General features: G+C 54.4%; 1 protein-coding gene across 1 annotated transcript; it reads right to left on the reverse strand.

The window, feature by feature from the left end:
* Positions 1–416: 416 nt before the first annotated feature.
* On the reverse strand, positions 417–11,202 carry FMOD (fibromodulin). Its single transcript, XM_049634407.1, has 3 exons — positions 11,065–11,202; positions 7,393–8,380; positions 417–2,144 (listed from the first exon to the last, which is right to left on the reverse strand). Exons 2-3 carry the CDS (start codon positions 8,369–8,371, stop codon positions 1,993–1,995), a joined length of 1,131 nt encoding a protein of 376 aa, XP_049490364.1. The 5' UTR covers positions 8,372–8,380; positions 11,065–11,202; the 3' UTR covers positions 417–1,992.
* Positions 11,203–13,589: the final 2,387 nt, after the last annotated feature.

A 13,589-nucleotide genomic window follows, 5' to 3' on the forward strand; every position in this document is an offset into this window, starting at 1 on the left:
CCAGGTGTTCTTTCTCTCTTGGGGACCAAATGGAAGGAAACGGGTAGCTAGCGGGGTTGAAGTTCGACTCAAAGAAGAACTTCCAGAACACCAAGTTTGCTAACGAGAAATTTTTTACAGGTGACTTTTTTTTTTTTTAACCCCTTCGCTACATCTGTGGAAGCAGAATAGAGGGGACAGTGGGCTCTTCCAGTCCAAGGCCTATGTGACCCCGCAGGTTCCCTTAAAGTAACCCTTCTGTGTGTGTGCCTTAAATGACTCCATTCCGGCAGATGCAATCATAAAATAACTTTATTGGTCAGGTTAACCACCACTCATGCGTTTCCTGTAATAAGGATCCTTTATAGAGGCATGATGGTGTTCACATGCAGACGCTTTCTGAAGGGCCTGGGGGCAGGGGCAGCCTTGCCCCCTCACATCAGAGCTCCTTTGTTGAAATGAGCTGGTTTGGCTTTTGTGGATTTTGGAGTCTGGAGCCAAGAACAGAATCCAGGGCTCCTCCCCTTCACTTCTCAGGGAAGCTGCTTCAAAGCACACACAGTATCAGGGATGTAATGGCATCTGGACAGGGGCCAGGCTAGGACTAGCTCTTCTCAGGTCAGCCCCTGCCCCCGGCCACTCCATCCCAATGGCGCCCAAAGGAATAGGCCGGTTCGGCCCCAGGCAACATCACCTTTCAGACATGGGGAGAATGAATTGCTCTCCAGCCAAGCTATAAAGCAACAGCCATCTTCAGGAATGAGGGTGTAGCTCAGAGATGTGACAGCAGAGGGTTTCATCCTCAGCACAAGCCAGATTTGGCTGCCTGGCCCGGGCTTCACAGACCCAACGAGCATCTCCAGCCGGAGCTTCCACTACGAGCTGTGGTCTCAGGACAAATCAATGCGTACGGCTGAACCACAGCCTCCACCTGTGGGCTAGCCAGGCAAGTTCAGGGCTGCCTGGACTCTGTTTCTCCCATCAGGGTGTAGACCTTTCTGCCTGGACAAGAGAGGGAGAAACTACCTTTCTCGTGCTTTGAGAACCATATGCCTTTGAGGACGAAGACCCAAGTTGGGAGCTGCTGGGAATATAGAGGGTTCTGGGCAAGGGCGAAACCCCAGGGGGCTGCTTCCTTAGTTCGGCCGATTCGGGACGTTTGCCCCCATTATGGATGCCGATGTAAGCAAAGGCTGTCCTTTCCTGTTCGGAAGTCTGATCCACCTTCAAAGAACTGCCCAGCTGCTAAAATATAGCCCCACCCATTTATCAAAGCCTAAGGTTGCTTGTCTCCTCCCGCATCAGTCCCTGAATATTGTCATCATGCTGGTGACCTCCAATCTGGTGGCTTTCAAGGAGCGGAGTTAGGGACGGTGTAGAGGTGACTCCCAGTTTCCTTCCACCTCCAGACACTAGTGTGAGTTCTCTGCATAGGCCACCAGGCAGATGCCCGCACACCTTGGGCTCGCATGCCTCTGCCTAAGGCACAGAACAGGTGTCTGTGGAGCAAGGCTGAGTGGGTGAGGGGGATGAGGGAGGAGGCAGTTGGGCAAAGAGGTATATTCTGAGGAGCACTGAGTGGGAGCCCAGAGTAACCACACGGTCAGCCTGGCAGGCAGGAGAGTGGTCAGGCGTTGCTCACAGAGAGAGCCAGGGATTGTGGGGAAAGTACGCTATGTGCCATTGCCCGAGTGACTTTTAGAGTTCATGACACCAGATCATTGGGAAGAACTTAGAATAGTGAGGTTTCTGGGGTTGGGACTTCCACGGATTACTTCCTCTGCCACCACATCTGTCCTGGAAAAGTGAGCTGCGGCCGTGTCCCTCAGTAAAAGGCTGCCTGTCCCCTGATCCCACCTGACCCTGCCTACAGGGAAGAAGACTACAGAGGGAGCCCATGGAGTTCTGTCACATGGTCTGTCCCAGACCTTCCAGCAAAAGCCAAACCAAATCATCAAGCCAAATGCAGTGGGGCGCGGGGGGCTTCGGCCCCGTGCCCCGTGCAAGGGCCACTCAGATCTCGATGAGGCTGGCAAGGCGCAGGCAGAGGGGCGCGTCCACGGGCATCGCGCTGCGCTTGATCTCGTTTCCGTCCAGGCGAAGCACCTGCAGCTTGGAGAAGTTCATGACGTCCACCACGGTGCAGAAGCTGCTGATGGAGAACTCTGCGGGGACAAGAGGGGCGGGGGGGGGGGGGGGGCGGGAGAAGCCGGGATCAGGGACCCGGATCCACAGGGAAGCGGGTCGGCCCCGGTGAAGCTGCTGGAATCCTTCCGAGGGGAGGATGGGACTTGGCTGGGTGGGGCAGCGTCTTCCGCGATCGAAGTCATACGGACTGGGACCGCTAGGGGGCAGCGCCGGGGCCAGAGTGGGGGTCTCCGCCTGTGTCTGTCACTCCGCTTCCCAACCACCCCTGATCCTCGCATCACTTTGCAGACCCCGGAACGTCCTGGAGTGTCCTTCCAGCGAGGACGCGATCTTTTCCCGCCTGTAAGCGGCAGGGGGAACCAGAAGGTAGTCAGAGATCAGCTTTAGCGGTTTTGAAGGACTTGATTGCCTTTGGAGAGGGAGGGCTTTGCTGAATTGCTGAGAAGGAAGACTGGGGAAATGGAGGGACCTAAATCTGGAACATCTCCTGACACTTTGCAGATAGAGTGGCAGGAAATTAAAGAGAGAAAGCCCGGGCAGGGAGACAACTGTCTTCGCGTGCCGGAGCTTTGAGGGGGTGCACCTCTTCCTTCCCGGGACTGCCAAAGGAATGATGAGCAAGGCCCTGAGGTCTAGGAAGGCGGAAATCCATAGACGAATACGGCTGCCATGGACCTCAAAAGTCAAATAAACAATTCCCTTGCCTCCTGCATTTAATATATGGCTCACCCCCGCCCCTTCTTTTAATCTCAAAAGAAGTCCCCCTGTTTTGAAGATATCCCCCCCCCCCCCCAAAAAAAAAAATCCCCACACAATCTTAACAGATACAATAGTTCTCTTTGGTTTTAACATAAATCCGTCTGTTTTGCCTCTGGTTGTCCTTTTGGACAAATCAACTACCTCTGTTCAAGTCTACCGAGTTAGGATCTTGAAGGGAGAAAGCCAGGAACTCGACTGAATCTCCAGCAGGGGTGGCAAAGTCACCACAAAGAGCTGCTGGGGCCTCCACTGGTGGCAGCGTGTTGTCTGAGGGCCTCTGGAGGCGGCTTCTGTCGCAGGGGGTCCTGGTGAAGTCGCCTGTCGGATCCCAGTAGGATCTATCTCAAGGGCTGTGACATTGGGACCCAGGGCCTGCTTTTGCTTCTGCCAGAGGCATTCCTCAGCAGGTGGGGCGGCTGGAGGAGCTGGGAGGAGGCTTTTCTGACTCTCTTCCTGGGGGCGACCATGGAGGGCCTCAGGGAGGGTGTGATCACGGGTAGGAAAGAGAAGGTTGCAGGGAAGACAGCGTGGGGAGCTTAAATAGGCTGGTGAGCAAAGTGTTTTTCAATGAGCGCGAACAGTTGTTTCCAGTCTCTCTTAAGAACTGACCAAGAGGAGATGGGGCGAGGCTGCAGCCCATTAACTTGTTCAGCAAATATAAGACAGGAAATCCAGCCCCGAAGAATAATGGAGCTCTGGACTAGAAGGAGGGGGGAGGATAGGAAGTGTCCTTCTATGGACAGCATTCCGTGGGGCGGGGTGGGGAGGGAGCGCGGGGATGATGGAGATCTTTTGGATGCTTTTGGATGTCTCCATTCCGGTCCCGGGAAGTAGATTACATGGCCTCTGAGGGGGCAGGTTGGGGGCAGAGCCTCGGCCAGGGGCTGCATCTGTGGTGGCCACAGAGAAGGGTAGAGTGGGGTGGGCTGCGGGGAAGTCAGGTGGGTTGGCTTATAGATCACTTCCAACTCCACTGCACTAGATGGGGTCTCTACCCCAGCCTCGGGCCCTCCGACCATCTGCTAAAACCCTGGCTCCCTGAGCATGTGTATACATAGGGGGGATACTGGGGCACCTGGGTGGCTCAGTCAGTTGAGCGTCCGACTTCCGCTCAGGTCATGATCTCACAGCTCGTGAGTTCGAGCCCCATGTCAGGCTCTGCGCTGACAGCTCAGAGCCTGGAGCCTGCTTCAACTTCTGTGTCTCCCTCTCTCTCTGCCCCTAACCCACTCGCATCCTGTCTCTGTCTCTCTCAAAAATAAATAAACACTAAAAAATTCTTTTAAAAATAATAAAAAAAAACCAGGGGGTTACTTAGGGGCTTCCAGGCACACCATGCACATCGATTCTGTCCACGCAGCGGATGCCCTGTGCCCCCCCGTTTGTCTTCCCCAAGCTCAGGAATAGGACAGGGCTTCTGCCTGGAGACTTTGGAGGACATTTTCCAGGCCAGATTAAATACTGACATAAGTCTTTCCAAATTCCTCCTGGGGTACCCGCCCAGCTCCACAGATCCCACAGCTCCCGAATAACATTCCGAGCTGTGTTCCCTGGCGGTTGCCAGGCTGGAAAAACTGAGGGGGTTGCTAATGGAGGAGGGAAGAGGAGGGAGGGGACTGGCCTGATTCCCCTGCACACCCTTTAGTTCCTGCCCTTCTTTTAGCTCCTCCCCCAGAGGGTGGCTTCCACCCCACCTTCACCACCCCCCACCAGGTGGCGCGATGGCCCTGGGAGAGGGGCCCCAGCTGGGGGGACTGGGCCTTCCTGCTGGTGGTCTGAATCTGAGAGACACTCCTCACATTCTCAGCCAGAGACACCTGACTCTAGGTCCTTGGATGCTGAAGGCCGGCGCTCAGGGTGACCACTACGTCATCTGGGTGACCCCAAGAGATGGCTACTCCTTCTCTGAAAAGACCTCCGTGTCCCCATCTTCGCAATGCAAAAAGTGAAACAAACGGAGTCGCCCGGGGCGGGGGCTCAGTCGGTTAAGCCTCTGACTCTTGATTTCAGCTCAGGTCACGATCTCACGGTTTGTGGGTTCGAGCGCCACCTCGGGCTCTCCACGCTGACAGTGTGGAGCCTGCTTGGGGTTCTCACCTCTCTCCCTCTGTCTCTGCCCCTCTGTGGCTTGTGTGTGCTCTCTCTCTCAAAATAAATAAATACTTTTTTTTTTTTTTTAAGTAAAACGAAACAAAAACTCTGCCTGTCAACTTCAAAGTGGCAACGAGAGGAAAAAGGTAGGAATAGTTCCCGTGTGTTGCCTCTCGGTTACATGCCAGGCCCTGGACAAGCACTTCACATGTATTAATTCACTAAGAAAAATTAAATGCAGGAGTTGGTGTTATTTTGCCTTAAAAGGAGACTGGAAGAGAGACCAAATGATAACTAGATAAGGGAATTTGGCTTGAATTACATGAGAAGCGGGGGGGGGGGGGCGCCTGGGTGGCTGAGTCGGTTGAACATCCGACATTGGGTCAGGTCACGATCTCACGGTTCATGCAGTCAAGCCCCGCATCAGGATCTGTGCTGGCAGCTCAGAGCTTGGAGCCTGCTTTGAATTCTGTCTCCCTCTCGCTCTCTGCCCCTCCCCCACTTACCCTCTGTCTCTGTCTCTCTCTCTCTCCCTCCCTCTCTCAAAAATAAACATTAACAAAATGACAAGAGAAGGGATTTGGGGGAGACACTGAACATCTGTAGGTTGTTTGGCTTAATGGAGAACCTTCTGGCAAAACCTTGGGACACTTAAGGGAAGTGATTCTATCTTCTGCGGAGCTTCTGGAAGGGGCGGACCACCCTGTATTTGAGTGGCAGGTGTGCTCCGCACGAAGGCGGAGGGCGACAGGATGTTGTGATAGAGCCCTGCCCTCCCCAGCTTTTTCTGACTATATAAGGTCAGGCAATAGCTAATGGGTTCCCTCCCGTGACAGCTGTCCTTTGCTGTCACAATTTCAGGGTCAAACACAGCACGTAATGTGACAGTTCTGGTGTGACAATCCTCCTGGATGTGGAGTAGGGTGGCAGGTGACTTCTGGGTGGGGTGACGGACAGCCATGAGTAAATGGCAGACCCTTTGTGGCACGCGACATCTCAGAGACGTCTCCGAGGACTGCCCCACTTGGGGAGGAGAAGACGTCCCCCCAAAGAAAGACTTTACATAATAAAACAGTTTGGGAGCCCGTGATGGTGTCTTGCCCTTCAAACCAGAGGATCAGACACCTCTCACCTTGCCCGCCCCACTGTCGGCCTCTGGGGCCAGGTGCCTGTCTCGCTCAGAGGGCTGTGCAGCGCGCGGACGTCTTGCCAAATGACTGATCTGTTCCCTGAGCACAGCGAGAGAAAGGACGGGAGGGAGGATTTGAAGGCTCCGTCCTCGTCAGTGCTTTGATGGTGCCATGTGCTCACAGCAGGCTCCGCTTCAGAGCCCTTTGCCAGTGGTCATTAATGAGTCCTTTCCCTGAGACGGGGGGACCTTGCTGCCTGAGGAAGGGAGGTTAAATGCTGGCTCAGTACCTTCCAGCTGGGATTAAAACATCAGAGGCCCCCGGGTAACGTAAGCACATTCGGAACACAAGATCCTGAGACGGAGCTGAAAAGCAACTAGATGATTCTCTCCAAAATGAATATTTTAGTCCTGAGAGGCAAAGAGGCAGGCTTTTCGACTCCTTGAGGCATCCGCTGGGAAGTGCTTGGAAAACAAGTGGCCCGTGTCCTTGCCCACCACCCCGGGGCCTTGTGGTGATAGGGCTCCCGTTACCCCGGGGGCCTCTGCCCTACCACCAGGGGCTCCTTGTACTCCAGGGAGAAGGGACCAGAACAAGTACCGCATTCAGCTCTGAGAGGCTGCACATTCTTGTCCAACAGCTGTTAGGTTTAAAAAATAAATAAACAGCCAAAACACAAGAGTGACTATAGAGGCAGGAGTAGAGCATGTGGAAACAGAGAGCGCATCCTCTTCTGGCTCAGGAAGTAAGTGCAAACTCCATGGTTTCTTAACAGCCCACCTTCCTCCCGAGACGGACCCTAGAAACCCCACTTAGATCCGCCTGTCTATGAACTGCTTTCATCCCCACCTCTGCAAGCTCACCCCTCACTGCCCCTCGACGTGCAAGCCCTTCCTCTAAGACACCCAGATTTCCTGGCTGTCCCCTGCAGGTGGCCTGTTAAGTGGCTGGTCCCTTTGTGGCACTCCACTTCCCAGAATGGCTTTGTCCCGTTCCTCCAGCCCACGCTCACCTCTCTCTCCAGTCTTAGACGGAAGCTCACCCCTACTGGGAAGTCTCCCTCCAAGCCAACCCACGCCCCCAAGGAATTTTCCAGAACCGCTGTGTAGTCTAGGGGCCATTTTGTACCCCTTGTACGGGGGTATAGCTTGGACTGCAGGCTGCTTCATTTGCGACCTTTGTCTCCCCTGCTTCTATGTCTTTTGCGTGGCTACTGGCACCCAGGACGGGGGTTTTCTAACGGAACAGAAAGCCGCTCCCCACCCCCCCTTCGTCAGCGTCTCACCATTGATCCTATTGCCTTGGAGGTAGAGATTCTCCAGGTTGGTGTTGACCGGGGGGATCTTCTGCAGCTGGTTGTAGGAGAGGTCAAGCTCAAGGAGGCTGCTGGAGTTGAAGGTGTTCGAGGCCAGGCCATTGTTGGTGAGACTGTTATGGGACAGCCGCACATAGAGCAGCTTGGGTGACCCCCGGAAGTAGCTGTCAGGGACGGAATAGACGTTGTTGTGCTCCAGGTATAGTTGCTCGAGGGCTGAGGGCAGTCCATCGGGCACCTTCCGCAGGTGGTTGTAACTCAGGTCCAGCAAGATCAGTGACCGGAGGCCCCTCATCGCGCTGCCCACTTCCTGGATCTCGTTGTGTTGGAGGTACAAGGCGGTGAGGTTCTCCAGCCCCTCCAGAGCGTTGTTGGGGACCCTGGAGATCTGGTTGTGGTCGAGATGGAGCTCCCTCAGGGATCGTGGCAGCGGGCCGGGCATCCGGGTCAGATTGTTGTGGTCCATGTACAGCCTCTCCAGGTGCCTCAGCTTGGAGAAGATCTTCCTGCCCACCTTGTCGCTGGTGATCTGGTTGCCATGGAGAGCAATCCAGAGCAGCCCCGTGGCGTTGTCGAAGACCCCTTCCTGGATGGACGAGATCTGGTTGTTCTGGAAGTAGACGTACTTCATGCGGGACGGGACGAACGGCAGGTACTTGAGGTTGCGGTTGTCGCAGTACATGGCTGTGGGGAAGTTGGGGGGGCAGTCGCACTCCTGGGGGCAGTCGCGGGGCTCTGGAGGGGGTGGAGAGCCGTAGGCATAGGCTGGACCTTCCTCCACCCCATAGGGGTAGGGCTCATAGGGCTCGTAAGGGTAAGGGTCATAGGGGTCGTAGTAGGTGGACTGCTGGCTGCGGAGGTAGTGGAACCACCAGTGGGGGTCTTCGTCATACTGGGCCCGGGAGAGGGAGCAGAGCCCTGCCAGCAGCAGGAAGGAGGCCCACTGCATTTTGTCTCTCTGGAAGAGGGGAGAGAGAACAGAGCGAGCAGGCATGAGTGAGACAGTAGGGAGGCAGGACGACGGATCGGGGCGGGGCTGGGGGGCGGGGAGCCTTGGGCTGGGAGCTGTGCCGATTTCACGGGGAGCCCCGTTCTCACTGCCTGCGTGCCTCCCCTCCCCCAGGGCCGACTCCGCACACACGGTCCGGCTCGGCCGTGGCCACCTGGGGGAGCTGGGTCCATTTTATGGAGTCACAGAAACAGAGCCTTCAAGATTAGAAGGAACTTGAATAGGGAGGGGGGCACTGCATTTTTTTCTAGGGGCAGGTCCTTAGGAGCCTCTAGCCACCTGAAGGTTCTGGTGACGGAGCTGGAGAGCCCACGGCAATCATCCCTGTGGGGGCGGGGGTGGGGGTGGTGGGTGCTCTTCAGGCGCGAATTCGTATTCAGTCTGCATTTCTCGGGGATATGATATTTTCCAAGAGTCCAAGGAAAAAACCCTCTGGTTCCTTCCATGTCTCTGGGAAACCTCCAGAAGCAGCTTGAGACCTCCAAGGGGAAGGTCTGAATTACTTCTGGAAGATCTTTTGGTCTCTTGGGCAGGCTGGGGGTTTCGGGTTTCCAGTCTTGGGGGAGGGGTGTGGCCCCCCCTGCAGTCACCGCAAGGTTTGGGCTACCCTCCAAAGCGCCAGTGTCTGGAACAGTCTGCTGGGTGAGAAAACTCTCCGGTGGGCAGTTTGTGGCTACACACGCAGCCCGGCTGGCACAGGTCTTCACGTAGCACAACGGCCACAGTCCCCTCCAGACGGGGGACCCTGGCTCCAGGTATGGCACTTGTCTTCCGGTGTGTGGGGTCTGGGTCTGTCTACCCGATGTGGTCTGTGCTGTCTGGTAAAGTGTTAGCCCCCCCTCACGCTCCACCATGGACATTATGCTAGAGCCACGTGAGGCCCAGAGAAATGAATGAGGAACACTGAAAAATGGAAAAGTAATTGAAGACACTTGAGTGTACCCGAGAGAACGTGGCTCTGGAGTGGGATTCTGGCCTCCCCTCTCCCACCCTAAGCTACCTGTGATGCCACCTGGATTACCAGCCTCCTACTAGGCCCCCACTGTGCCAGGCAGCCTGTTGCCTTGGGCCCGTGCGCCAGTGAGATGAGAACAGGGCAGGCTTGGAGAGAAAGGTGGGTTTGGTGCATGCTGGGAGGGAAGCTGAAGGTATGGGGGGACCAGGGGCTGGCATATCAGGCCTGGGCACCCTGCTCTGAATACCTATAGCCAAGGCACCAGCTAGCCCTTGCAAGCAGTGGGAACCTTCCGGAGCTGTGAGTGTCACCCTTGTTCCGAGGAACCTTAGAATCTTTCTTGGTCCCAGAAGGGTCACATATGTCCCTCACATTGCTGTTGGGCCTCCTGGGACGGGCAACTGTAGACAGGAGAAAGAAAGGAATCTAAAAGTCAGCATCAAATCCAACGAACTGATGGGAAAAGACCCTGACTGCGGCACTCAATCTAGTCACCTTCTGCCACCGTTCCTCCCGGGCCCCCGAGCTCTCTGTTTCCTGAAAGTGATTCCCTTAGGCCCTCTTCATTCCATTAGCCTCTGGGCTGCAGAGGAGAGCCATCTGGCTCATCCTCAAGCGGCCTCAGGCCTCAGACAAAGAGCCCACAGTGTTTCTGAGAAGCCAACCCAACTGCCCACTGCCTGGGCACGCTGGCTGGGCCCTGGATCTGTCCAGGAGGGAAGACGGATGGAGTGGCCCACTGCCAACGGCGCATTTTTCCATGCACAGCCCTGGGCTGCTGCAGGACCAAGGTGGCACAGTGAGCCTCTGTCTCCATTTCTCCTTCCAGACCGGGCATCTTGGCAGGCAAGAGCCACCTTCCTCCTCAAGACCCAGCTTTCCAGGGGCTGTGCATCCTACCCACGTTGGCCTCTCCTTAGGAGCCATGAGTGCTAAGAGGGCTGGATGGGAAACTTCTGCCTCTCCTCTCTTCCGACTCTTAGCAGTGTTGCTCCAGGGTCGTATGCTTTTCAATCCCCCTGCCCACCCTAATGGTGGAGACCCTCCTGTGCGCAGAGATTTGTGAGGTGAAAAGTTTCTGGGATTGGGGCTCCATGAGTTGTGGGAGGCTGACTCAGGAGTTCGTGCTGTTCTTTTATGCCTCTACAGCCTTTCCCTCCTATCAGGATCCAGGAAGTCAGACCAGAAGTCATCCCCTCAGCTGGCTTGGACCCTCCCTCACAGTTCCCTGAACATGGTCAATTCTCAACTCTTCTCTTTATTCCCTCCCTTTCCCCCCAGCAACACACACACACACACACACACACACTCACACTCCCTCCATCCTTCCCCTATAACAGCACTTAGGTACCACAACTTGCCTACAAGACAGACTGGAGGGCTGAGTGGTGGATGCTGAGTGCTGGCTTCCCTAGATACCTAGTCCTCTACTTTTTCATGCCTGAGAAATGGAGTCCCCCTCTCCCCCCAACAACCAGAAAGAAACCGTAGGACAGAGTAACATGTTCCCTCTCCTCCTCCTTTGCCCCTCTCGGCATCCTGGGGTCATGGCCCAGATGGGAGAATGAGGAATGGTTCCTCCCTGCCAGCCCCTCTCCCCACACGCCAGCCCCTTTCCTTGATTCCCGTTATGGAACCACAAGGGACCAAAAAACTGAAGTAAAATGGCTAAACTTACCTCCAGTTGAACCTTTCAGAGAGTGACCACGTCCCTCTGTCTGGCCTCCTTGGGTTGGAGAACGTGTGAGAGAGAGAGAGAGAGAGAAGACAGAACGTCTACTGAGAGTGTGCGGGTCTGTGCCAGGCCAGGGTCCCGCCCCCAAATTCCTAATCAAATATTGTGAAGAGAGGGACTGAGGAGGCCGGATCCTGGCTTTTTCGGCTCTGCTGCAGGGGCGGAGCTCACACTCAACCAGGCAAAATTCTTCTGTCCGCCTGACGTTATAAAAACCACCTCTTTCCACTCACTTATCTTCCCTAAAGCATTGGCAGCTCTGAGTCTCTTTCTGCTGAATGAGTTAGTGGCGCCTTAGAAGGTATTTGTACAGTCTCTTACCAAGTGCCTGGATTTCTCATTAAACCCACAGGCCAGATGCAGGGCTGGGGAGGGCAGGGATTTGGGAAGAGGCATCTTCACGCTTTTAGCAACCCATGTGTCCCCCCAGAGAGCCAGGACTACTTAGCCTTCTTGGCTCCCCCTCCATGCAGGTGGTCAGACGAGGGCGTAACGGAGCATGACACAGGACGGCTGGCTCTGGCTCTAGTTCCATCCCTTACCAGCGTAGACTCGTCTGGGCGGCAAGTTTTCCCTCCTCCATCGGAATTAATGGAAAGGAAGGGGATCTCACGTTGGTTGATCACTTATTGTGCACTAGCATCGCGCACTGTCCTTTAATTGCCTGGCAACCGTTCTGCTTGCCGTCTCTGTGAGTTTGCCTAGTCTAGAACCTCGCATCGGTGCAGTCGCACGGTGTTCGTCTTTTTGTGGCTGGCTTGTTTCGCTTAGCATGGTGTTCTTAAAATTCCTCTGTTGTGGGGTGTGCCAGAGTCTCCTTCCTACCACATTCGGCTGTGCGTATACGCCGCATTTTGGTTATCCAGCGATGGACATTTGGGTCGCTTCTGCCCCTTGGCTCTCGTAAATAACCCTGCAATGAACATGAGGGGACAAATATCTTTTTGAGACCCTGCTTTTGATTATTTTGGACAGATGCTCAGAAATGGAATTGCTGGGTCACATGGTAATTCTGCTTTTCATTTTTTAAGCCACCCTACTATTTCCCATAGTAGACGAGAAAACCAACAGTGTGCAAGGGTTCGAGTTTGAGACACTCCTGATGTAAAAAAAAATGCATACCAATTGAGAAAGCCTCAGATTTGAATTAGAAGACTTTAGAGGGGTCAAGGCAGATGCGACTTCTGGTTGCTCCCATCGGTCTGAACTGTGGAGGCCATCGGGAAGGTCTTTGTCAGGAACCCACTCTTCTCAAGACTTATGAAGAGTCTTTTAAAAGATTAAACGTAACGAATGGTTGCTGACCACCTGCTTTAAACTAGGTGGTTTACTTATGTTGTTGCCTTTAATGATCACAGGAGGTATTTTGTTTTGGAAAAGGAGGTGCAGGGATGTGGTGTGCCTAGCTAAAGAGTGGTAAAACAAGGATTTGAACCTTGATCTGCATGATTCTGAAGCCCACAGAATTTCACACATCAAATGGCCAGAGGACTGACGGAGTGGAGGGTGTGATCACTGCCCTACTGTCCCAGTCGGACTCAGTGACTATGGAGCCCAGCTAATTATAGTGGCCCAATCTGCTGGAATCTGGAGACAGGGGAGGATAACAATGAGAGGGGGCTGGGATACAGAGCATCTTTTCTGGAGCCCACACATGTTTCACTTCAGTTTAACAAATATGAGCATGTACTCCACGGCCGGCGTGGTCTTAAATGTTGGGCACACATAGAAGGTTCCCATATAATGCCTACTCACAAGAAAGCAGGAGCCTGTGTGGCAAACTCTGATCTCGTGAGTGAGGCAGAGTGGCCTTAATATGAAGATGGTTTTCAACAATGCACGGATAAGCTTCTCATCTTTCTTGAGTCCGGAAAGCAGACCCTGGTTTTGACAACAGGGCCCAAGAGACACTTCTTAGAGGGGCCTAGACAGCCGGGCACATTCACCCCACTGGGTACAGATGGTTATTGTTTTAAACTGCAGCATGGTGAACAATACTGCATTTACTAACAGTGAAAGTCAGGGGAGCCTGGGGACCAACCATTGACTGGGATCCTTCCCAACAAAGCTCCACCCAAAAAGGCAGTATCTCCATGTGTTGTGGTGACCATTTCTAAAGCTGTGAGATTTGCACCAAGTCTTTAGTTATCTGTCCTGTTCCAAGGTGGGCTTGGGAGGAAGAAAGAAGAGAGGATGACTGGGACCAGGTCAGGAGGCAGGTTCCAGGGGACCAGCCCCTGTTCAAAAGTTCCTTTGTCAATGGGCTCTAATCTCCATTTGGACTACTTCTGCTCTGTTTGCCTGGGTCCTGGATCTAGGCCTTCGGAGCTTGGCTTCAATATGGGAAACCAAGTAGGGGATGCTGATGTCCTCCAGATTGCCAAGGGAGTCCACATGTGAAAAGGGTTCATTTGGGACACTGGTGCTCTCTGGGAGGCATCGAGCCAGCCCTACCCAGTCACCAAACT

The sequence above is a fragment of the Panthera uncia genome, chromosome F1, assembly GCF_023721935.1.
Source record: "Panthera uncia isolate 11264 chromosome F1, Puncia_PCG_1.0, whole genome shotgun sequence".
Lineage (NCBI taxonomy): Eukaryota > Metazoa > Chordata > Mammalia > Carnivora > Felidae > Panthera > Panthera uncia.

Excerpts from the sequence above, each read along its gene's own strand:
- FMOD (XM_049634407.1), bottom strand. The coding sequence starts at position 8,371 with ATGCAGTGGGCCTCCTTCCTGCTGCTGGCAGGGCTCTGCTCCCTCTCC. Across the intron at positions 2,145-7,392 it reads CCAAGGCAATAGGATCAATG|AGTTCTCCATCAGCAGCTTC; the intron begins GTGAGACGCTGA and ends TTGTCCCCGCAG.